Source organism: Castor canadensis, chromosome X (assembly GCF_047511655.1).
Source record: "Castor canadensis chromosome X, mCasCan1.hap1v2, whole genome shotgun sequence".
Classification (NCBI taxonomy): Eukaryota; Metazoa; Chordata; class Mammalia; order Rodentia; family Castoridae; genus Castor; species Castor canadensis.
In genome coordinates, this window is record NC_133405.1 from 45,717,424 (window position 1) to 45,744,603 (window position 27,180).

The 27,180-nt window shown below is 34.0% G+C and overlaps 1 protein-coding gene across 2 annotated transcripts in view; it reads right to left on the reverse strand.

Annotated features, from left to right (window-relative positions):
- Col4a5 (collagen type IV alpha 5 chain) overlaps positions 1 to 27,180 on the reverse strand; it is a 224,786-nt gene that overhangs the window by 83,109 nt on the left and 114,497 nt on the right. For both annotated transcript variants that reach the window (XM_074063706.1, XM_074063707.1), the window contains exons 17-29: positions 27,104 to 27,157; positions 25,257 to 25,298; positions 23,217 to 23,349; positions 18,114 to 18,287; positions 17,696 to 17,779; positions 7,804 to 7,896; positions 6,303 to 6,373; positions 5,716 to 5,907; positions 4,571 to 4,739; positions 2,789 to 2,881; positions 2,589 to 2,693; positions 1,664 to 1,761; positions 279 to 429 (exon numbers count right to left, since the gene is read on the reverse strand). In XM_074063706.1, coding sequence (XP_073919807.1) covers positions 279 to 429; positions 1,664 to 1,761; positions 2,589 to 2,693; positions 2,789 to 2,881; positions 4,571 to 4,739; positions 5,716 to 5,907; positions 6,303 to 6,373; positions 7,804 to 7,896; positions 17,696 to 17,779; positions 18,114 to 18,287; positions 23,217 to 23,349; positions 25,257 to 25,298; positions 27,104 to 27,157 — 1,459 coding nt within the window. The remainder of the gene's footprint in view (positions 1 to 278; positions 430 to 1,663; positions 1,762 to 2,588; positions 2,694 to 2,788; positions 2,882 to 4,570; positions 4,740 to 5,715; positions 5,908 to 6,302; positions 6,374 to 7,803; positions 7,897 to 17,695; positions 17,780 to 18,113; positions 18,288 to 23,216; positions 23,350 to 25,256; positions 25,299 to 27,103; positions 27,158 to 27,180) is intronic.

Here is a 27,180-nt window from a genome sequence, read left to right on the forward strand (position 1 = left end):
TGAACTGGAACTCATGATCATCCTGCCTCTGCCTCCTAAATGCTGGGATTATAGACATGACCAGTTGAGTGTTACTTCTATACAAAGATTTTTGTATTATCTATCCAAAGAAGTAAAAGATAAAATGAAACAATGGAGGATGTAAAAAGGAGTGTAGCAGTGACAGAGGAACATCAGAGACTTTCCACTTACTTGGCTTATCACCCTTAAACTTTCCCAAAGGTTTCAATTTCTATAAAACCAGAAAGCAAATTGAGAATTACCAACAGCCTCCATACCTTTTGGTCCAGGTAGCCCATCCAAGCCAGTGCGTCCTGGAGGACCTGAAGGTCCTGGGAAGCCACGATCACCTTTTGGACCAATCGTTCCTTTGAAACCGGGGAGTCCTGGCAGCCCAGGTGGCCCAGGTAACCCAAATCCTGGCTCTCCCTTAAGGCATACACATGACAAAACACAACAAAAACTCCCATAACTTTTCTGGGGCTTACTATTTACTACAGAGAATTTAAAGCTGAAAACGCATGGTAATACATTTTTCCAGAGGGAGAAGGGGAGGATAATTAAATGAAGAGTAATTGGTATGTTAGAGAGACCATCTGGAAGGATGGGAAATAAGGTTTAGTAAAACAAATTAATTGACTTGGACTGGTTTCAGAATAAGGAAGATAACTAAGGAGTATGAGATTAAATAAGTCTTTCCAAGTGAGGAAAGACTGAATATCAGAAAAGTCAGAAATAATTATTTTTAATTTGACTAAGTATCATAATGGCACTGAGATTTTTGTATAAAATACACATGTACTTAGAGATGAATACAGAAGCATTTGTAGGTGAAATGGCATAATTTTGAGATTTGCATTAAAATATTGAGTAAAATAAAATGAAATAAAGTAAATATGAGAAAATCTTATTAATTTTCCATCTTGGAGATGGATAAAAGTATTACTCCTTTTACTTATGTGTTTATTTGAAAATGTCCCTAACAAAAAATTTTTAAAGTCAAACAAAAGATAAGTGTTTTTTTCATGAGAGCTGGGGTCAAGGTCAACTGTTTTTCCCATGGAAAACAAGAAATAATGATAAAACTCAAGAGAATTAAATTAATTAAACACAGAGAAAATACAGGAACAGTCAGGACAATTACACATTACAGCAGTTTGCTGAAGTCTGATTGAGGAAAGTTTGAGATTAGGTAAGATACAATAAAAGAAATGGAAAATAACACAAATATAGAAGTTTTAATTATTATTACTATAATAAGTCAATTATAGTGATTTGCATTATGCATCTGTGGTAGAATTAGCACACAGGCAACCAGTATAGGATGTTCTTAATATGTTCAACCAATCATCATATAGGTATATCAGATAATGGGGTAGTAATTCTATAGAAAAGCACAGTATAAGCTGATTATTATATTTTCTCATCTATTTGAATAAATGGCCATTCTAAAACAGGATTAGAAAATTCTTAATCAAAATATGACCTCTTGGACTATTATAGATGGTTTGGGGATTAAATATTTTTAAACAAAAACATGATCAGTTAAGTTTTATCTATATAGTAAAGACTTGGAATGATGTCTAAGTTAAAATAGAAAGTTAGGACTAAGGAAGTTGAGGAGATAGAAAAACAAGAAAGGGTAAATTAAAATGTCCTAGACCTTTGGTCCTGGAAAGCCTGGTGGCCCTGGAGGGCCTTCTAGACCAATTCTTCCAGGTATCCCAGGTGCTCCTGGAGGTCCTGGAATTCCTGGAAAACCTATAAAATGATATATAATTTTTTAATTCCCACAGTGGAGACACTTTAAGAAATGTATGTTTATTCTCACCTTACACAATCATGCTTAGTGACTACAGTAAGATGTTAAAACACAATGATATTCTTTATGACTACTTAGGATTAAGCCTTAAAGATATCTGACATTCTTACTCAATGACCTTACAATCCTTTTATTTTTACAGACACAATGTGTATAGAAGAAGATATGCTCTTCTGAAGAAAAAGAAGACTATTACATAGTAAGACAGAACTAAAAATAAGGAATGAATCCCATGCAAAATACAGAACAACTTTTTTTCTACTTACCTCTTGATATAGTACGATAAAATGCATATCACATACGTCTAATAATGAACTAAAAACAGCTACAGGTATTACACACACATTCACACATAAAACTAAATCTGATACTTTTGAAAGCATTTGATAACAGTGATGGTTATGTTTAAAAACTGTCCTCACACAAATGTGCACCCTTGCCAATCATGAGAATAAATTCTGTGAGGAATAAAGCAGAACTGTTGCAATAGCCCTAAAAGTTTTTAATAACTCAAGATAGCATTTTTACTTGGAATGAAACATTGTATGTATGTGTGCAATAAATTTTTCCTGTTTAATTCAACCCATTAATTCAACAAATATATACTGAGTGATTACTATATTGCCAGGAACTGTTACAAGCTTGAAAATACAAAGGTGGACACAAAATACAACAATTCCTGTGAGTTTTTTGCCTTGTAAATTATTTTTATTCTAACCTTATAAATCAAGCTAACCTTTCCTACCAACTATCAAATTCAACATACCTTTAGGACCTGGTGGCCCAGGAAGCCCAATTCCAGGGGTACCTGGTTCTCCCTTGCTACCAGGTATTCCTGGCAGACCTGGTTGGCCTGGGAGTCCAGGGTCACCTATGAAGAAATAGGTTTTGAAAGGTAAATGTTCAAAAAAAAAAAAAAGAAGCCAACAAGCAGTGAAGATGTTTTGAAAGAAATTATTCCCATACCTGGAAGACCTACTTCACCATCTCTTCCTGGATTACCAGGAAGACCAGGCTTCCCTGGCTGGGTTATGGTCTGACCAGGATCACCTTTTGGACCTGAGAACAAAAGAGAATCAGGGCTGAGTAAGAAATATTTACTGACTAATGATCTTTTAATTAAAAACTAAAAGGAAATCATCATCAACAATCTTCAGAAATGCAAACTAATAAAATTCCACAAGAAAAACACTCTGACATTATATATTCTAGGAAGGTACCAGACAGAAGGATGAAATTTCCAAGAGATAAAGTTGATGATAGCTTTAAGAACTTCCCTGACTGAAGAAGTGTGATGGCTAATTTTAGAAGTCAACTTGAATGGATTAAGAGATGCCTAGGTATCTAACAAAGGATCATTTCTGAGTATGTCTGTGAGAGTGATTCCAACATCTTGGATAGATCAAAAAAGGCAGAAAACAGGTGAATTAGCTCTCTCTCTCTCTCTCTCTTTTGGAGTTGGGACACTCATTTTCTCCTGCCCTTAAGCATCAGAATGCCCATTTGTCCAACCTTTAGACTCTGGGACTTGCACCAGCACCCACTCCCCCTCCCCCAGTTCCTAGGCCTTTGGACATTGATTGAACCACACTACCAGCTTCCTGGTTCTGCAGCTTGCAGAAATCCCATCATGGAATCTCTCAGCCTCCATAGTCATGTGAACCAATTCCTTTAATACATCCCTTCTTTATCTATCTATCTATCTATTTATCTATCTATCTATCTATCTGTCTGTCTTGCTACCTATTCATCCATCCATCCTATTGTGTCTATATCTTTGGAGACTCCTGACTAATCAAAGATAGTATCTATAAAAACATTTCTTAAATGTAGGCCAAATCACCCTAAAGTATATCCAACTGTAGTAAACAAGAAGCATGCTTCTTTTGATTAACTAATGGTACTTTAGGTTTTGTGTGTGCAGAGTCCAAGTACAACTACTTTTCAGTAATTCAAACATGAACTTGAAATGAGTTAAGGACAAAGAAAGATTTCCTAGCCATGACACAAAATATGCTAACCATGAGAGGAAATACTGACAAATTGACTATATTAAAATTGATTTCTGAAGGATAGGAAGGAAACGGGTCATTTCCGGGGATGGGTACCAGTGGGAGGGGAGGCATAAGGAGAGCATGAAGGAGGGTGAATATGGTGGATGTATTTTGTACTCATGTATGAAAATAGAAAGATGAAACTTGTTTAAATTGTTCTAAGAAAGGAGTGGGGATGAGGGAGAACAAGAACAAAGGAGGGGGTAAATCTAATTAAGATATAGTGCAAGTATATATGTAAATACCACAATGTATCTCCCATGTACAACTATTATATGCTAACAAAAAAGAAATATCTTTAACAAAAAACTGATTTCTGTTCAATAAAGACACCACAGAGTGCAAATGGCAAGCAAAATTAGACAAAGATTTTTTTGCAAAATTCATAGCTAACAGGCCAGATGTGGTGATATAAACCTGTAATTCCAGCTACCTGGGAGGTAAAGATCAGGAGGATCACATGGAGTTTGAGGCCAGCCTTCGGACAAAGCTAGTTAGACCTCATCTCAACAAGTAAGCTGAATGTGGTGGCTTTATGACTATAATCCCAGGTCCTTGTTAAGGACTGAAGAATCCTAATATAAATGGCCAAGGAAACACATTTCTCAAGGAAGGAAGCCAAGAATGGCCAAAAGATAGTACGTTTCTGCTCTTGAACACCAAATTTAAAATAAAACAATCATAGTAAACATACCTGGAATTCCTGGTGGGCCTGGATTTCCTGCCATACCTTGTATGCCTTTTTCACCTATTGGGCCTGGAGGGCCAAAACCAACAGGACCTGTAGGCCCCATTGTCCCTGGGAGACCTGGCAAACCTGGGTTCCCAGGGGGGCCTCTTTCACCCTTAAAAGCAATTCCACCCTAAAAGAGAAAAGTTTAATACACAAACCATAGATAAAACAACTACCTGTAGGTGATATAATTGAATACAACTAGGGAAATCATGCAACCATAAATAGCTCTTGAGGGTGAATTCAAGTATGATATATTTGTTATATTGTAAGAACCTTTGCAAATGTTACAATGTATCCCCACCCAGCACAACAATAATAAAAAAATTAAAAACAGCTCTTAAAAGTGTATGGTATTATGGAATGCTTTGTATAATCACTTCATTTAATCATTCACTGTTTCAACAAATATTTTTGAGATCCTTATCTGATCTCAAAATCATATAGTAATACAGCAGAGAATATAAATATACCAAAATCTCTGATCTCATTAAGCTTATGACCTAGTATAAGTCAAGAAGGGTACATTCTAGCTAACATATTATAAAATATACTTTCAACCTAAATATTTTAGGCTGTTTGCCTTGAACAAAATGATACTCTATTCATTTATGTACAATCTTTGGCTCTGTGGCACACTTAACTCATAATAATCTATGAGATTACTGTATGTAAAAATCAAGTTAGATTTCTGGTTGTCAGGTCTAAACAAACACATGTGATGTGAGAGAAAGTGAACCTCATACTGACTCATAAGCATGCTAACCTTCTGCCTACCTATTCATAGCCATTATACTCAATATCAGAATGGGTTAAGAAATAGTTAATGAAATGGAAAGAAAAGACTAGCAAGGAAATCCCACATAATATCATTACTATATTAATCACATTCTTTTAGGTATTGATAGGGTATTCATTCCAACATCAGGTTCATCATTTGTTTTAATTTAGCAAACTTTCTTGGGGGGAGTGGGGTCTCACACTCACACCAGGGTCTCACACATGCCAAGCAAAAACTCTACCACCAAGCTATACCTCCAGCCCCTAGGAAACATTTCTAAGTAGCAATCTGACATCACAAAAGAAAGAATAACAAACCAACTCACAGGTTCTCCTTTGCGGCCAGGAAGCCCTGGCAATCCATCCTGTCCAGGAGTGCCAGGTAAACCAGGAAGCCCTGGAGCTCCAGGGGAACCTAACTCTCCTTTGTCACCCTTCATTCCTGGAAAAGTGAGGATGTCACCAGGATCACCTTTAGATCCAGGAAAGCCTGGAGTACCTGGAGCTCCAGGTATTCCCTGAGTTTGGGGAAAAAAAAGAAAGAAAAAAATAGAAAAAGAAAATCAATTTTTTTCTAACACTTTCTTCTCTTCAGTTTACCTCATTAATCCACCCAGCAACTTTTAATGCAAAAAGCACTGGCTCAAATGAGGTGTGTGAGTCAGGTAGAGTCAAACATTGAAATAAATTACAATTTCATATACAAGGTAATTACCATGTATTATACTTTATATAATACATATTATATAATCATTTTATATTATATACAAATACTGATTAATAGATATTAATTACATATAATATACAAAACTATTATTTATATAAGCAAAAATATATCCAAAAGTGAAACTCAAAGTGCACATGGCTTCCTTCTACTTCTTTTTGATCTAAAATATACTCAAAGCTTACTTACTGGTAATCCTTTGGGACCAGTTGCTCCTGCATATCCTTTTTCTCCCTTCTGTCCAGGGAAACCAAGAGATCCTACGACACACACAAAATAATGTGAGCTTTGAGCCTGAACCTTTTACAAAGCTCATAAAGAAATCAGCAAATCCAGAGCTCAAGTTTTAAAATAAGAACCCCACTCGATCCCATTTATGTCACATTTTTATTTTCCTCTTTTATATTCTCCAAATTAGGAAATCACACTTTCTTTTAAATAAATTTCATGTTATATACAATATTGTATCTTCAGGTATTTCTAACCCAAAGTAGCTTTTCCCAGAGCTTATATCTACCAAATAGTACATGTACTGGTGCTTGAATTCCTGTAATCGTAATCATCCCAATACCAAGGGGAGAAGCAGATAAGAAGTTTTCATATCTTCATTCTCAGTTATACAATTTTCCTAGATCTTCACCAGTGCTTCCTTTGGTTTGTCACTTCCTAAAATTTGGTTTAAGAGAAATGTTTGGTGCCCAAAGACTACAGAAAAAATGAATAGAGCAGTGGTTCTCCAAATGAATCACTGCCACCAGAATACTAGGTAAAAATGGTAACTTTTGAATGTTTCTAATAACTTCCCACTGTGAACTACTGAATCAGAATCTGGGATTTAAGACATGCTCCAGGTGATTCTGATCCACTGCAAATTTTGAGAGCACTAGACAAGAGCCACAAGGCTAGATGACTAACTTCTAGAGGCTGGCTTCTAGATTTGTAGAAAGTATTTCCAAACTGCTAATGAACTGGTGTCTTTGGCAGACACACTAGACAGGTAAAGATCTGGTATCTATTCTCACCCAGACTTAGACATAAAGTGTGACCTCAAAAGCATCTAATATTAGGGTATACAAAGAAACAATTGAGTAAAACATTTGGGGGTCTGAAACACTGAAGATGGTTTTCACTGGAAATGAGGAGGAGATAGGTAGGTAGGTAGGTAGGTAGATAGATAGATGGCAAAGGAAAGGAAAGCAGTGGAGAGGAGAGGAGAGGAGAAGAGAGGAGAGGAGAGGAGAGGAGAGGAGAGGAGAGAGGAATTGACAGCTGCCAAGCTCTTCCTTAATGACTCATGTGATATATCCCCAGTGACTAGAAACTCTGCCATTGGAAACTATCCTCAGGGTTTAGGCATTATCAACTTTGCTTCAGTTTTCTAAAAGAAAGAAGTCTGACTGTATTTTATATTCCTTTATGTATGGAAAACAGGGAAGATATAACTCTTAGAATAATATTGTTAAAATGCTGTAATAGAAAATGTTGTTAGTTTCAGGTATCAGGCATAAATAAGAGCATAATTTATTTCATAACAAAGAAAGGCATTTTATATTGAATTATTTGTGACTGGCTATAAAATTATGAGTGACTGTCTATAAAGTGAGAAATTGGAAATATTATAAATCTATGAATGCACTAAAATATAGCCAAGAAATATTTTAAAAGATTGCCTTCAGGCAGAATGTTTTACCTGGAGGACCTGGGAGACCTGGCAAACCAGGTTGACCTGGTGGCCCTGAAATACCAGTTCCAATACAGTTGAAGCAAGTGTCACCTTTGTCACCTGATGAAAATCATAATAGAAAACAAAATATTACTGGAAGTGGTACTTAAACCTTCTTTAGATAGGTTCTAAAGAACTTAGCACTAAGGGATAGCATTCCTATGCAACAGTGTGGTTAGAGAAGCCTATGTCTAGAATTGATTCACTGACATACTTATTGAGTGACTTCTTTGTACCAAGGACTGTTCCAGGTGTTTGTGATACACTGACAAACAAAACAGGCAAAATTATATGCCTACACGGAGCTTACTTTCTACAGGTAGAAAGGATGATAAACAATGAAGGTAATAAATTACTAAATTACAAGTTAAATATTTTAATACAATATAAATATGCTAAATTTTAATATATTAAAATATGTAGGAAAAATATGACAAGAATGGGTGAGTGGAAGGAAGGTTGCAATTTTAAATAGGTTGCACATTTAATAGGTAGATCTCACTGACAACATAATATATGATTTAAAAAACTTAAAAGGCATGACATTCTATACATAAGTATACATAAATATAGAATGTTCTGACAGAGAGAATAACCATGTTTGACATATACATGAAGCAGCAAGCAGACCACACAGCTGGAGCAGAATGAGGAAGTGGAGCTAGGTCAGATAGTAGTTTCTAAGGAGTGGCTTACCATGAAATATCATACAGATCACAGTAAAGACTATAGCTTTTACTGTGGTGAGATGAGAAACTAGTAGAAGAATTTAAACAGAAAAACAGCATGACATAACAAGTTTTAAAAGTATGATTCTGGCTGTTGTGTTAAGAATAGACTTTAGGGGCAAGGACAGAAACCAGGTAATCAATTAAGAGGTCCCTACTACAGTGATTTAGAAGATGGTCACTCATCCCAGAGTGACAGCAATTAAGATAATCAGAATTGATTAGGTTCTGGGCATTCTGTTTGTTTTCCCTCATCTCCTCTCTCCCCTTCTTAGAATAATTTCAACAGGTTTCATTATTCTATTTTCCAATATGAATACAAAATACATCCAGCAAATTCCCTTTCATTCATCCTTTTCTTATGTCCACCCTCCTCCCACTGGTACCCGTTCCTGGAAAAGACCTGTTTTACCTTCCCGTCCTTCATTCTTTTAAAAATGTATATTGATAGTCCAAGGGGATTTCACTTCGCTTTGGCATTTCAGGTATGTATATATCATGTTTTAATCACATTATCCCCCTATTTGCTTGTTCTTTCTCTATCATCTCGCCCCCTTATTATTCAACAGCCTACAGTGCATTACATATTATAATAACATATAGATAGAATGTTTCAATATTTTTCACTATCTAACTTTCTATTTCCCTCTCCTGCCTCCCATAGTTCCCTCAGGCAGACCCATGAATACAATCTTGTTCTGTCTCATATACACATATACACATATATGTGTATATATATCCATATATGTATTTATATGTACATTTAATTTATGCTATATGTACATTTAGCTTCCACATATGAGGGTAAACATGCAAAGATCTTGGAAATTCTTGCAAGTACAGCCAATGGGATGGTTTTCAAGGACATATACAAATACAAAATAAGAGGCTGATAAAGGATGACTCCAAGGTTTTTAGCCAGACCAACTAGAAGGTTGGAGTAGCATGATTTTTAAGTAAAAGGGAAATATATGAGTGGAGCAATTGTGGGGGAGAAAGTGGCAGAAATGAGGACTATAACTTGATCAGGATATCAAGTTCAAAAGGCTAAGTAGGCAACTGAATATACAAATCTATAGGTAGCATAATATCTGGACAGGAGATATAAATTTGGAAGTCACTGTCAAGCTGATGCTATTAAAAGTCATAAAACTGGATAAACAAGTTTAAATAAGAGAAGAGGAACAAGAACTGGACCCTAGGGCATTTCCAATGAAAAGGTGATTAGATAATTCTAAGATGCATACAAAATACAAACATCCAAAAATACTTAAGACTTAATATAAAGCCACAATAATTAAGACAGACTGGTATTGGTACAAGGAGAGACAAACAGAAAAATAGCATAAAATAGAGAGGCTAGAAACAGACTCACACATATATGGTCATATGATTTACAACAGAAGTGCTAATGCAATTAGTGAGGGACTTAATGGTCTTTTGTACAATATTACTATGATGCTGAGGTAACTGCATATCTATAGGGAAAATTAATTTTCAATCCTGCTTCAGACCATGTCCCAAAATTAACTGAAGATAAAGAACAAAACACTGGAAGGTTTTGATAAAGCATCTAGAAGAAAACATAGAGGAATATCATCAGCTCTTTAAGATAATAAATAATTTCTAAAGTAGGGCATAAACAACACTATCCATAAAACAGGACATTAATACATTCAATTTCATTAATCAATTATTTTTGCTTAACAAAAGATGCAAATAAAAAAGCAAGTCACAGATTGGGAGAATATATATATATATATATATATATATATATATATATAAACGATTCTCAGCTAGTATATATAATAATATCATATACATTACATATTCTATATATATATTATATATTATATGTAACAATACTAAAAATGGAGAAGAGAGAGGTACTTTACAAAAGAGAATATATAAGCCATAAGAAAGAAGCTCATTATCAGTAAGTCATCAGGGAAATGCAAACTAAAATCACTTTGCCAAATGGTTTGGTGCTACCTAGGAGATAAAACCTACGCCTACCCTATAACCCAACAATTCCATTCTTAGGTACATCTCCAACAGAAATGAGAGCTTATGTACTACAGAAAACATGTACAAGAATATTCACTATAGCTTTATTCATAATCATTCCAAATCAAATGTTCATTGACATTAGAATCAATATTGAGGAAAATCTGTACAATAGAATACAAAATAATACTGTTGTAAAAAACATGGATGTATCTCACAGATATAATACCTATCAAAACAAATCAGACACAAAATAACTCATACTGTATGATTCCATTTATATTAAGTTCAAGATTAAAGTATAAAATAGTGGTCGTATTTTGTGATGCTAACTATGGGGCACAAGAAAGTTTTCAAAAGTCCTAGAAATATCCCATATTTTGGTTTAGATGGTAGGTATGTGCAATCTATCTACATATATTTCATATACACATATATAAACATATAAATGCCAGGGAGGTATGAAGAAAAACAGGAAATGTAATTTACTGAAAGCCAAGTGAAGAAAGTCATTTACCCAGGGGAAAAAGCAATTAAAAAAACAGAGACTTGACATTTGGATCAACAAAGTATACTTTGACCAGCATTTATGGAGTGGTAGGGAGCAGAGTGAGATGGAGTGATGAGATAATCTATTCAAGACCTCACAGTTAAAAGATAAAGAGATTTTTAAGTCTGAAAGACAAAAGAAACAAATAATACAAAGGGATGCCCCAATTTGTATGACTGTTGATTCTCAGCAGAATCCTTACAGGTCTGTAGAAAATGGTGTAAGATTTGCACAATATTGAATTAAAAAAATAAATTAGCTGGGTGCTAGTGGCTCACGCCTGTAGTCCTGGTTACTCGGAGGCAGAGATCAGGAGGATTGCAGTTTGAAGCCAGCCTAGGCAACTAGTTCTTGAGACCCTATCTTGAAAAAACCCATCACAAAAAAGGGCTGGTGGACTGACGTGAGGTGTAGACCCTGAGTTCAAACCCCAGTATCGCAAGAAAACAAAACAAAACAAAACCTGTAAACCAACATTACTGCATTCAGCAAAACTACCCTTTAGAAATTAAGGAGTAGCCATACTCCTTAATAGATAAAATAGATAAAATAGATTTTAACTCAGAATCAGTAAAAAAGAGATGAGTGGTCATTATATAATGATAAAAGCATCAATTCAACAAGAGGAACTAACAATTTTGTATTTTGGAGCACCCAAATACAAAAAGCAAGTATTAGTAGACCAAAAAGGAAACAGATTGCAACACAATATTAGTTGGACACTTTAACCAATGGACAGAATATTCAGATAGAAAATCAACAAAGAAACATCAGAGTTAAATTGTACCCTAGATCAAATGGACCTAACAGATATCTACAGAACATTGTATCCAACAGTAGCTGAATATACATTTTCACATTCTTTAGGATAGATAACAAGTTTCAACTAATATAAAAAACTTGAAACTATATCAAGTATCTTCTCTGACTACAATGCAATAAAGCCAGAAATCAGTAGCAAAAAAGAAAAAAAAACTCTTTGGAAATTATGCAAACACTTGGAAATTAAACAACTAATTTTGAACAACTTGATTAGCTTCTTGAAACAAAGGAAATAGGACACACACATACCAAAACCTATAGGTACCTATTTCAGTACAGCAAATGCAGTACTAAGAGGGAAGTTTATAGCAATTGAAGCCTGCATCAGAAAAGTAGAACAGGTTGGGTGTGGTGGCTTATATCTACAATCCCAGATACTCAAGAGGCAGAGATTGGAGAGAGGGAGGATTGTGGTTCAATGCTAGCCCAGGCAAAAAGTTAGCAAGATCCCATCTCAGTCAATAAACTGAGTGTGGGAGTGCTAGTTAAATTGGAGAGCACAAGTAGGAGGATCATGGTTTGAGGCTGGCCCTGGCAAAAACATGAGACCCTATCTGAAAAATAACTAAAAATAACTAAAGCAGAAAAGGGATAGAGGCATGTCTCAAGTGGTAAGAGTGCCTTCTTAGCAAACACAAGGCCCTGAATTCAATCCCAGTACCACCAGAAAAAGTAGAACAATCTAAATAAACAACCTATCACTGAATGTCAAAGGACTAGAAAAACAAGAACAAAGTAAACTCCAAATTTGTAGGAGGAAGAAATAATAGAGGTCAGAACAGAAATAAATGAAATGGAGACTAAAAACAACATAAACGATCAATGAAATAAAGAGATGGGTCATCAAAAAGATAAAATAGACAAACCCTTAGCTAGATTGACTGAGAGAATACTCAAAATCAGAGATGCAAGGGAAAAGATTATGACTAACACCACAGAAACACAAAACACCATTAAAGATTATTATGAACAACTATATGCCAACAAATTTGATAATTTAGAAGAAATGGACAAGTTCCTTGACACATACACCTTACCAAGACTGAATCACAAAAAAATAGAAAATCTGAACATACCAGTAACAAATAATGAGATTTAATTAGTAATGAAAAGCCTCCTATTAAAGCAAAGTCCAGGATCAGATGGCTTGGCTGCTGAGTTCTACCAAACATTTAAAGAATAACTAAAACCAATTCTCCTTAAGTTATTCCAAAATAGAATAAGAAGGAATTCTTCCAAACACATTCTATAAGACCAGCATTATTATGATACCAAAACCACATAAGGACACAACAAATAAAGAAAACTACAGGCCAGCATTCTTGATGAACTTAGATATAAAAATCCCCAGCAAAATATAAGCAAACCAAGTCCAATAGCACATTTAAAAGATTATTCACTGTGGGGAGTGGATTATGAGAAGCCTATGAGAACCTGACATAAGCACAATTGTGCTCAATGATCTACAGGCTGAGTTTGGCATGGCCCCAGCTGCAGAAGACAGCGAGAGGCAAAATGCAACACAGCTGCTTTTTCCTAAATTGTTTACATTCAGAGAAAGAAGTAGGAATGCAGGTTTCTCTTGTTCTGATGTCATGCCCCTCCAGAGAACTGTTGCCCTGCCTCCTTGTTTACCACTGGATATGAAGGAGGACACAAGGTTTTTTGATGGGAGATTTTTGATTGGCTGCCTACTTGTGAGGCTGCTGTGAGAATGACACTGCTGCTGCTGCAGCTGAGTTATGCTAGAGATTAGAGGAAACATGGGACAGTGAAAGTCCGAGCACCGAGGCTTTAAGAAAGTTAAAGAGAGAACATGGGACAGTGCAAGTCTGAGGACCTAGACTTTAAGAGAGATTAAGGAAAACATGGGACAGTGTGAATCTAAGGGAAGAGACTTTAAAGAATAGAAAAAAAAGCAAGGTTTTAAAGAAAGACTTCAGAAGTAAGGCCTTAAAGAATAGAGAAGAAAAGTAGCAAAGTGAAAGAAGAGCTAATAGAGTAATAAAGAAACAAAGCTGTTGTGCATCTCCATCCGAGCACCAACACACCTGACCCCAACTTCTATTGTTTGTCCTTTATGCATCTCCAGTTGCCTGCAGTTAGGTCAGAAGGAACAGAGCTCAAGAAGGCTCGCTACAATTCACCATGATATCAAGTGGAATTCATAATGAGGATGCAAGGATGGTTTAATATATGCAGATTGATATACAGTATATATGATATCAACAAAATGAAGGGAAAAAGCCATATGGTCATCTCAATTGATACAGAAAAGGCATTTGATAAAATTCTGTATCCATCCATGGTAAAAATGTTGAGCAAAACAGGCATACAAGGAACATACCTTAAAATAATACCATTTATAATTAGGCAACAGCTACACAGTGTTGAACAGGGGAAAGCTAAATCTTTCTCTCTGAGACCTATAACAAGACAAGGATGCTCACTTTCATCACTCTTATTCAACACAATGCTGGAGGTCTTTGCAAAGAATAATTTGACAAGAGAAAAGAAATAAGGGTATCAAATTGTTGCAGATAACTCGATCTTATATATAGACCCCCCAACTCCACCGAAGCTAATAGAAACTAATAAATGAATTCAGCAAAGCTGTTGAATTAAAAAAAGTTGCTGAATTCAAAATCAAAATACACAAATCAGTACTATTGCTGTATACTAACCGCATATTATCTGAAACAGAATACAAGGAAACAATCCTCATTATAATAGCTAAAATTATATATCTAGGAATAAATCTAACCAAAGTGGTAAAAGAGCTCTATAATGAAAATTGTAAAACACTGACGAAAGTAAATGAAAAGAACACAAAAAAGTGGAAAGTCATTGTATGTTCATGGATTATAATAATAGGTATTATTAAATTGTCCATACTACTCAGAAGAACTTATAGATTTAATACAATCCCTCTCAAAATAAAAATGAACTGGGAAAAAAGCCAATAAAGAAACATTAGTATTTTTAGTGTACCCTTGGCCAAATGGACCTAACAGACATCTGACATCCATATGGAGCCACAAAAACTCTAAATAAAGCCATTTTGAGCAAAAAGGACAAAGCAGGAGGGATTATGCTATCAGCTTAAAAATGTACTACAAAAGTAGAGTAATTCTTTTTCTTGAGTTTATTTATGGATAAGAATGTGAACATTGCTTCATGTATTTATTGGCCATTTTTGTTTCTTCTTTTCAAAACTGTTCAACTCATTTTCCCATTATTAATTAGATGACTTATTTCTCACCTATTAACATTTTGGAGCTCTTTATATATTCTGTATATTAATCTTTTGTCCAATAAATAGCTTGTAAATTTTTTCTCACTCCCCAAATAACCCCCAAAGTACAGTAATCAAATAGTGCATGGTATTGGCATAAGAAGAAACACATAGACCAATGGAACAGAACAGAGAGCTTAGAACTAAACCAACACATCTATAATCAACTGATACTTGATCAATGTCCTTTCATATTGGAGAAGGGATAGTCTTTTCAATAAATGGTATTGGAAAACTTTGATATCCACATGCAGAAGAATGCAGTTGGACTCCTATATTATACCAGTCATAAAAATTAATTCAAAATGGATTAAATGTAAGACCTGAAACTATGAAACTATTAAAAGAAAACAGGGAAATGCTTCAGGACATTGGAATAGCAAGGACTTTTTGGACAAGATGCCAAAAGCACAGAAGACAGAAGCAAAGATAGCAAATGGAATTACATAAAACTAAAAAGCTTCTGTACAGCAAAGGAAATAATCAACAAGAGCACAGAGACAACTTTCAGAAAGGTAGAAAATATTTGAAATGTATATATCTCATAAGGGGTTGATATCCAGAATACACAAAGAACTCAAAAAATTCAATAGCAAAGAGACATATAACCCAAATTTTAAAAGGTCAAGAGATCTAAATATATAATTCTTAAAAGAATAAAAACAAATAGCTAATAGGGACATGAAAATTGTCAATATCACTAATCATCAGGGAAATGCAAATTAAAACTACAATGAGAGATAACCTCATCCCAGTAAGAAAGGCTGTGATCAAAAAGACTAAAGATAATAAGTGCTGTAGAGTTTGTGAAGAAAAGGGAACCCTATCACTACTGGTAGGAATATAAATCCTACCAAAGAGAACGATATGGAGGTTACTCAAAAAAATAAAAATAAAACATCCATATGATCTAGCAATTCTACTATTGAGAATATATCCAAAGGAAATAAAATCAGTATGTTGAAGAAACATGAGCATTCACATGTTCATTGCAACACCAGTCACAATATCCAACAAACAGTGACAACCTAAGTATCCACCAACTGATGAATGGATAAAGAAAATTTGTTACATATACACAATGAAATATTATTCAGCCATAAAAGGAATGAGATCTTGTCATTTGTGACAACATGGATGGAACTAGAGATCATTATGCTAAGTAAAATAAGTCAGAGACAGAAAGACAAGTACCATATGATCTCCCTCATAGGTGGAATGTTAAAAGCTAATCTTATAGAAGTTAAAGTACAACTGGGTTATCAGAGGCTGAGGATGATGAAGAAGGGAAAGAATGGGGAAAGGCTGATGAGTGGGTACTAACTTATATTTAGAAAGGAGCAAGAAGCTCTGGCATACTTTTTGTGGAATGGTAACCACAGATAATAACCATGTACTATACATTTCATGAAGCTAGAAGAAAAGATTTCAAAAGCTTTCATCACAAAGTAGTGATAAATGTTTGAGGAGATAAATATGTTAACTTGATTTAACTACTACACAATATTGAACATTACATGGTGCCCCATGAACATGTACAACTTTTGTTTTTCAGTATTAGTTAAAAGTAAAAAATAAGAGAAAAAAGAAAAGAGTATTTAGAAGCAGTGAGAAGAAAATGCTTGGAGAGTTTTGCTGCAAATGGAAGCAGGAGGATAGAGTTGTAGCTAGCAAAGGAAGTGGATTACCATTATGGTATATTTTTAGATGAGTGTGAAAAGCCTATCTACATGCTGGAGGGAATGACCCAGTAGAAAGTGGAAAAACTGATTATTTGGAAATGGCAAGAATTTCTGGATCAAAACAAGAGCAAATGGAGCCTGTTGTAAAATAGAATAACTGGCTTAGATAGGAGCAGTAACAGCAATTAGGTAAGTATATAGGCACAAATGAAAGTAGGTAGGAAAATGTGGCAGCAGCAATCTGTGAAGATTCTCACTATTAGTTTGATTGGTTAGTAAAGAAGGAAGTAAGGTCAGAATCTTACAATGAGAGTAGAGAAGAAGGTATTCTAAAATGAGAAGAGAAGGTGCAGAATCAGAAGAGGTGGGAATTTGAAACTACCAGGGCCACCTTTAGTTTCAAGTGAGTACAATGGAGTGAGACAAGGACAAAAGAGTCAAGGCCTTATGAATGGAATTGATTGCAATGATTGATCATAGAATTCAAGCTAGGCTAAGAGGAAAAGGGCATCAAATAGTTAAAGTTGTTAGGTCTCAGAGGGGTTGAAGTAATACTGGAGTCAGGTAATAAGAGGTAGTAAGCTAGAAAAACAGGAGATAAGTGATCAGAAAATGTGATTCATGAAATTATTATGGAAGTATACACTATTGTTAATGAGATGGTCTTGGAATATGACTTATGGGAGTGAGTGGCTGAGGGGATGGAAATTACGATGTAGGGGGTTTTGCTGATGATTTGAAAGAATGAAAGAATGAATATGTCTGGGGATCAAACCTTTCTCTCCTTGTTCTCCTTGGAGTCCTTTATCACCTGGAGATCCTGGGGGACCTGGAGGGCCTCCTTTACATATCTCATCACCTGTGATTAGGTAAAGAAAGGATAATAAATTAATTGTTGTGAAATACCTAAAAGACTAAGCCCCCAAAAGCTTTAAAGGCTAAGAAAAATGATCTATTGTCAATTACTTCTCTGCAGAAATATAACTACCTATAAGCAAAATGAAGATGTGGTATTTTTGATAATAAATACAATTTAAATGTCAAAGAATCACCAAAATCCAGAAGTAGAAACAGCGGTAGAATCTCTTAGACATCGGAAACACAAATAATGATGCCAACTATAGCTAAAGTCACTTATAAGTGAAATTTAAAAAAAACAACAATAGAACTTATCAGGACAAAACATAGCTTACTAGAAGGGATTTGAGGGCCCGGAGGGCCAGGAGGCCCTGGAAGGCCAGGGGCCCCAGGCTGTCCATCAAGTCCAGGAGATCCAGGAATAGAAATTCCAGGTGGACCTTCATCACCTTTCTGGCCTCTTTCTCCAGGAAATCCAGGGGGGCCAGGAGGACCAATAACTGAAGTCCCTAAGATTAGAAAAAGCACCCATTAAACGATCAAAATGATCTAATTTTAGTGATATTACTTTGTTTCTCAACAAGACATCAAGTAATGATAAGATCTTCCTTTAGCATACTGTTGGTTACATTCTTATTTTTTTCTATGAGAATCAACATCTAAAAAGGAAGTAAAGTTCCGAATAATGTTAAGTAACAGTTTGAGTATAAGAAATAATAATTTAAGGTAACTATTACTTTTAGAAATTACTAATAACCCTCTACTCACCCTTTGACACGATGATTTTTTAATCTCAGAAATACCAGTAAGTTATCAATAAGAGAAAAAGAGGCATCACAAAGTGTTCATGTAAACATGGCTCTATTTCTGAACAGTTTTCAGTTCCACTGCCTATTCCTGTACCATTAACATACTTTTTAGTTACTACAGTTTTATGTTTTCAAGCTTGCTAAGGAAATTATATACATATTTGTTCTTTTTAAAAACTTCTTTACTACACTTAACAAATTTACTCTTCCAAATTCACATTAGAATCAGCTTGTCAGTTTCTCCTTTAAAAATCCATTGGAATTTGGAATGAGATTAATTTGAACTTAAAATTTTTGGTAGAGTCAACTGTTTATAGTATTTATCTCATATGAAGTCATAAATGTATCTATTATCATATATTATTTAATATGTTTTTAAAAGTCTGCAAAGATTTCTTACTTATCTTTTGCTGGGTTTAATCATTTGTTTTATTATTACTGTGAATTTCTCCACATCCATTGACCTGTTCTCTTTTACTCTATAAATGCAGTCAATTACAGCAATATTGAGCCACCTTTATAATCTTTGAGTAAAGACTACATGGTTATAATGCTACATTATTTTATAGACTTCTGTGATAGATTTGATATTGTATTTATGTTTATTGCTTCTATGTCCATATGAAATTGAATTGTACTTATTCATGCTGTTATCCCTTGGGTGGCTTGGTATCAAAGTTATTAAATTGTGCTTCCTTTTTAAAAAAATGCTCTGAAATAGTTTAAAATATGAGAATTGTCTGTTCTTTGACAGTGTGGTAGAATTCACCCATAAAACTATAAAACTACCCATAAAGACTATACTTTTTCATGGAGATCATTAACATTTCAAAATCTTCTATGGTAACTGATCGTTTTTCCTGCTTTCTCAGAACAATTTTAATAATTTGTTTTTTGTTTCATGAGGAATTTATATTTCATATAGAATTTGAAATATATTAATAAAGAATTATAAGTTTTTGTAATTTAAGTGTTCAATTTTGGTTATGGTAATATCCTTTTTTCTTTAACAATTTTATTTGTGCATTCCTTATTTTTGCCTTGATTATATTTGCCAAGTTTTATTTGTTACAAACTTTTCCTTTATTTTCCCTATTCAACTATAATTGTTTTTAGTTTTTATGTTATTAATTTTTCTGTTTTATCTTTGTCAAATTTTTTCTTTTATATTTTTGTGGCTCTTTCATTTCTTACATATGTACGTGTGTATATTTTAAACTAACTTTGTTTACTTTTTTTTATTTGCAGTGGGTAGAAATAGGAACTAGGGCTTTGTGCATGATAGGCAAGTATTCTACCACTGAGATAACCTCCCAGCACTCCCCCCATTTACTTTTATATTTCTAGTCTTGTAATATATTAAGGGTACCTCTTTGTCTATATTCAGAGCTTTGATATGAAGTGATTTATTGTTGCTTAGCATTCACTACTTTATTGGTTCCATTTATTTCTTCCTTATCATTGGAATTATTTTTAATTGTGTCTTGTGTGAAGATATTTGGTCCTTTTTGTTGTTATATTCTCACCTTATTTCACTGTGATCACAGAAAATGACCTGTATATATTTTAGATTTTTTTGGTCTTCTAGAGTCAATTTATGGAACTATTCCATGTATATTTGTACAAAATGTATATTCTTTGCTAAATACAAAGTTTCATCCCCCATATAGACAATTTGATTGTGTTGGTCAAATTGTTTGTATCCTTATTGTTACCTTCTTGATGTGCTGGAGATTTGTCCATTCATTCCATGTAGTTTGTGGGTTTTCAATTTAACAAAGCTATTTGTTAAATATGTAAAGTTTCATGACTTTTATTATCATTGTGGCATAATTTATCTATATATTCATATGAAACATCTGTCTCTTTAATGCATTTTTGCATTGAATTCTGTTTCATACTACATTAGAATTGGAAACCAGCTTTCTTTTTAATATTGTTTGCCTAGTGCATATGTATTTGCAGGTAAGTGGATGGAACTGGAGATCTTCATGTTAAGCAAAGTGAGCCAGGCTCAAAAAGACAAATGTCACATGTTTTCCCTCATATGGGGAAGCTGCACCTATAAGTTAAATATATATAAAGATACATAGATAATCGTATGTATGTGTATATATATATATATAGTGAGAGAAAGAACAAAATTGTATTAGTGAGTCCAGGAGTACAGGAAACAGGAGAGGGAAAATGTTAGAGAATGAAAAGTACTGAAACAACTCATCTATACATGAATGTAACATAATGTACTGTATTGTAAGTTGTTGGCTATTAGGGGAGCATGGTGATAAAGAATGAGTAAATAACAGGAGGGGGGTTAATTTGATTAAAATATGATACATACAGGCCTGAAGCAACAAGGTGAAATCTCCTTGGACTATCAATATACACTTAATTTAAAAAGGGAAGGGCAGGAAGGAAAAATAGGTCTTTTCTGGGGATGGGTACCAAAGGGAGGTTGGTGGGCACAAGGAGAGGGTGAAGGAGGGAGAATATGGTAGATATATTTTGTATTCATATGTGAAAATAGAAGACTGAAACCCACTGAAATTATTCTAAGAAGGAGGGAGGGGGGAAGATTGTAAGCACATATGTAAATATCACAATATATCCCTGTACAACCATTATATGCTAATAAAGTAGTAATTAAAGAATAAAAATGTGTATATATATACATATATATGTATATGTATATATACTTTTATTTCCAAATTTCCTGTCTTTTTGCTTTAGATATATAGCAATTTTAATTTAGTGTCTTTTAATTGGTATTTGGTATTTTCACATTTGTTGTAGTTACTACATGTTTAACTTCTTGTCATTTGTATTTTCTTTTCTATTTAATCTGGGTTTATCTTTGTTCTGCCCCAAACTTAACTTTTATTGCATAGAGAGTTTTGGTCAGTTTCCCCTCACTGGTGTGTAAATTATCCAATACATTTCTATTCTGCTCTAATGGTTACTAACAAAATTTTAACCTACATGCTTAAATCTATATTTTTCTAAAAACTTACAGTTTTATTTTCTCTCTGGCTAACAAGACAAAAAAGCCCCTCTTATCACCAACTGACTCCCCTATCCTTTCTGTACCAACACATCTCCTGTTAATAATGTTTGCAATTATAGTTCCAGGTTGTTAATTAAAACACCTTTGTTATTTTTTAATGATCAATTAAATCAATACTCTGAGTATTAATCATTAACTAATATATTTCCTAGCCCTGGTTCTTTCATCCTGCCTCTTACCCCTACTTCATTCTGAATTCCTTCCTTTATTCGCAGAATAAAATATCTAGTAACTTTCAGAGAAGGTTTGGAAGTGGTAAACTTTCTAGGTATACCATCTTCACATGAGGATGATAGTTTGGTAAATACAGAATCTCAATTTCATAGTTATTTGTCTGTATTACTTTGAAAATGTGCTGTATTATCTTCCCTATATCTTATTGCTGTGTAGATAATCTTCCTTTTTTTTCTCAGACAGCTTTTAAGAATTTCTTTTTATCCCTAAATTCTGAAATATCCCTGCAATGTATCTAGTGACAAGTTTCTGTGTAATTCTTCTTCTTCTCTTGTTTAGTGCTTCAGGGTCTTTTTCATAGGGTTTTTTTTGTGTTTTTTTTTTAATTAGATGGACATTCTCAGTCATTATTTGTTTTCAAATACTACTCCTTGTCTCATTCTCTCCTCATTGAACTCCTTCATGACAGATTTGGGAGCTTTTAGGTTAATCCTTTATATGTTCATTTTTCTTTCATACTTCTCAGTTCCTTAACTTTTTTACATCATCTTGGGAGAATTCCTCATTTCAATATTCCAGACACAATATATATTTAGTACACCATCTTGAGATTAGAAATCCAAAGTACGTATTTAGATCATAATGGATCTTACATTTATTCTCTTCTCAGAAGGACAATACAGTGTCACTCATCTTATCATGCTAGTATTTCATTAGCTACATATATGTGGAAGCCAAGGAACCATAATTTATTCAATATGTAGGTGCGCTAAGTACTGTACCAGATGCTTTTGTGAATTTTATGTAAATCCCTACTATCAACTCACTTCAGAGAACATCAAAATAAACATGCTAGACAAGGGCAGTTTTATTTTTGGCCAAATTAGAAATGCTACACTGTAGTATGTATTTTCAAAGGGAATGATATAAAACTCAGTATTGAATCCTAAGATTTTATTGCACAGCAAAATCATCATGGGGATTCTTCGTTAGATGTTTCTGGAACTCTAAGTGGACAGTACTGCTTACCATTTTTATATAGGAAATCTTATAAAATTAGGCATTGGTAGCACAACATCTGCATCTCAAATAGTATGAAAAGTGTGAGAGTCATCTATTAGATCACAGAACTGTTTGGTATAATTGATTAACAATAAAAGATAAAATGGGATTCATAGGATAAAAGGGCACTACACTATTCAAATGGGTTTTTAAAAAAAGTATGAGTGAGTAATATTGTGAGAAAGGGTATAGTACAACTTGGGCAGAATCTGTCAATTAAAAAGTACTCATGTCTTCTGCCATCCTCACCCTAGAACTTGTATGATAAATTGTATATACGGATTAGTAAAGATGCTAAAACAAAAAGACATAAATATAGTTTCTTTTACCTGGAGGTCCAGGAAGGCCAGGTGGACCTTGTATTCCAGGATATCCTCGCTCTCCTTTTTCTCCAGGCAAGCCAGGTAATCCAGGGTTTCCTTTTTCTCCTACAGTCACACCAGTCCCAGGTGTAGGAATTACCTTTATTATGAAAGAAAAAAATAAAAGGAACTCAAAGAGGAAGAGGCTTATTTTCCTAAATGTAGACATATGATTATAATAATACTTAATTTTCTACTGCATAGATTGAGTCTCATTAAGACTACTACATAGAGTGAGTCATATTCCTTATCCTTATTCTCCTACTGATTAGAAAATGTCTAAACCAATAATAATATTACCACCTTTCTGAGTCCCAGGCTTAAAAAACTAGAAGTATTTCCACTGTCTCTTCTCTTATAATTCACATTCAATTCATTCTAATCACCTAGACCCTGACAATTCTTTGCCAAAAAAATCTCTCTTTTTGGCTATCTTCATTCTTCTTGCCAGAGCTACTGTCTTCAACTTACGCTTGGACTTACACCTCTGAGCTTGCCCCTTGAATTCAAATGTACTGCTAGAATATGCTTTCTCAGAAAACAATTTTCCTATGTTAACAACCCTGCTTAAGGACTTGAAATTTTGAAATTGCTTACTACTCTTTACTATATCTGATTTTACATTTGACCTTAAGCTGTGTCAAGAGCTGCACATTCTTAACTGTGCCTCTGCATATGCCACTCCAAACATCTATAATGCCTTCCCTCAGTCTTTTACTATGTCAACCTACATGTCTTTCTTCTTTAAAAAAAACTCATCTCTTCCAGGAAGACTGTATTGATTAAACCCAATCAGCTGATCGGACCCTTTTACTATGTCTTCTTAGAGCTCAGGACATAAGTGTATTCTAAAGAATTTCATATTAAAAAACCTAAATATTTAAAAATTCACCTCATAGGCCTATAAAGGCTTCAGATTTAGGAAACTGTCAGTCTGAAGCATAAATCAACACCTACTAGTAAAGTGTGATATTTCATTCTGCCTTTACTGGGTATAAAAAATACTAACATAAAAGGAGACCAACAGTTGTAGTGAACAAGGATTGGGATAGTGTTTCCAAGAGGAAAACAAGCTGCTAGATAGGACTGTACTCTCAAAATTTCCATTTCTTCTGATACGCATCAAAATTTTACTATGTCATTTTCTAAAGAGATTATTTATCTCCTTAGAGAAGTGAAATTCTGATTTTAAAATGAAAGTGAATAAAAAATTGTCTAAGATCTTTAAGTATATCCTCATTAAATTTAGTACAGTTATAAGTACTAATATCTATGACATTATACACAAATACTACTAAAATATAAGTACTAAATTACTAAAATATCTGGACATTTTGTGGCATTCACACTGTGTTGGTTTCAGTGCAGCCTAAAATCTAGGGTCTTATGAAATTTCAACCAAAGAAAAACTAAAAGGTTAAATCCTACAATGATGTTTTATCCTTAATATGACTGGAAATACACTTGACTTAAATTTCACGATGAATGTAAACATGACAGAAAAATCTGTAAGCTCCACAACTGTTCTTTCATAGAGCAGTTTCCTACACTTATTATTAAGATACCATACAAAGCACACATTCTGGAAAGAAAGAGGTGTGAATCAGACAATTACAAATTGAGAAAACCTATTAAGAACAAATCTCTGAGCACTGCAGGGGCAAGGACCAATCTCCACTGGCCCAAGAATTATTTTTTATTGAACCTTTGGAAGCAACACTTGCACCACCTGCTGGTTGCTTGAGAAATGATTTGTCAACCATGATGCAAAATAACCCAATGCCATAATTTTGAACTGTTAGCATGGAGAAGTAATACACAGGCAAAATTTTAAAAAGTCCCAGTCAATACTACTGAAATTTTTAAATGTAAAGACTTCTAAACCAAAAGAAGTTAGTAATGACTTGGATTTTTGTGTTCTATGAAGAAGAGGTACAAAGTATATCATTTAGGTAAAAAATGATAATACAATATTAAATTTGACAAATGAAGTCTTAAAAAACTTACAAGTCCAGGAGGTCCAGGTGGGCCAATGTCACCTTTTTGGCCCTGTTCAATGCAATTATAAAACACTTTAGTAAAAATCACATGAAAACATTAATTTCTTCAAGAACATAAGAGATAATTAACTTTCACTAAAGACTCAGAAATCAATAATAAAATACCTGAAAAAAGAAATACAACATGCATTAATGAAACAATACTGGGCTAAGCCTACGAACACCTGTATGTTGCCTCAGTTTATTAGCTATATCATCTTTGACTAAATTTTATTATGTCATTTTGTAAAGAGATTATTTATTTCCTTGGAGAAGTGAAATCCTGATTTTAAAATGAAAGCGAATAAAAAATTGTGAATAAAAATTAACCTCTCTGGCTTTAAAAAAACACAAAGATGTTGGACTTCTAGCTAAAGTATTCTTTGAATTTAAGATTCTTATTTTCTAGCAAACTATACATTCTTTACAAAGAGGATAATGAAAAAATGGCATCACTACAATCAGTTAAAACCATTCACAGACTTTACATTTATTCTTATTCCTTCTCACAAAGCTGTCAAGGGCATTAGTGACATATTTTCAAGGCAATGTACTTAACTATCTCCAGGGACAGTTAATAAATTGTAATTTTTCGTGAGTTTGCTTTTAGAAGCTAATGAAAGACAAATTCAGACAAAAACCTTATATCCTTGATCAGTAGCTATAATAGCATGCAGAGCACAATATTCAATTGTTAGTTTATTGGCCCAGATCCAAGAATAGATGTCTCTCTCACACCACCTTTATTCTGGTTCCAGACTTGTAGATTGAAACTTTTCATCTATGTTCAAACTCCTTTTAGTTTAAGGAGTTAAGCTGTTGTATAACTAACTCCTATTCTCTGAGTATTTGCTGCCTCCCTTTATTCATCTGTGCCTTTTAGGCCTAAGTACAACTTGGATCTAGTTTACAGAAAACCACAATTAAAATGTGTGTCTTCTTGATACAATCAAGTTTGTAACACCTATCCCTTCTTTGTTGAAAAACAAAGCTTTTCAGTTTGGTTTTGACATAAAGCAGTTGAGAGACCAGAGGGCTTGGAGGACTGAATATTTTTGACCTGCTAAAAATAGGGTTACTGTGTGCTTCATACATTCTTTCAAAGTCACTTTTAAGATAGGTAACTAAATAAATTACTTTAGTCAGGCTGCACTGGCTCAATGAAAACAATGACAAAGAATTAGCCAAAGACTTTACATTCAATAATTGCATATAAAATGGAAATGTTTTGGAAAGACATTCTAAATTTGTAACTTTAAAACTTTATAGTAAAAGAACCTCACTAAAATAATGGTGAACCCTCTCTCTGGAAAACAAAAGTTTTGTCGATAAATGCTCAAAGCAAAGGCACTGATTTCACAATGGAAATACTAAAGTTAAATAATCCTGCAGGCATTTCCAACATGTGGACTATGATCTGGGGCAATAAGGGAAAATTTAGAGGATAGCATATACAAAAAGAAAAAGAAGCAATACCAAAAGATGGATAAATAAACCATGTTTTGAATATAAAAACTAGTTATTTGTTTAAAAATAAAACTATCACATGATCTGGCAATTCCATATCTGGGTGTGTATCTAAAGCACATGAGATCAACATGTAAAAGAAATACCTGCACCCCTATGATCATTGCAGCACTAGTTACAATAGCCAAGATATGGTATCTACCTAAGTTTCCATTAACAGTGGAAGGAATAAACACACACACACACACAAACTAGTTGTAACTTTTTCATTTATAACTCATCTTGGGAAAGAAAATGATTATGTTAATGAGAATAAAAACAGTCACTACAAAGTAATAAAGTTCTTACCTTTTCACCATCCCTTCCTGGTTCACCAGGGTAACCAGGATCACCAGGCAAACCCTTTAACACACAGTACAGGATGA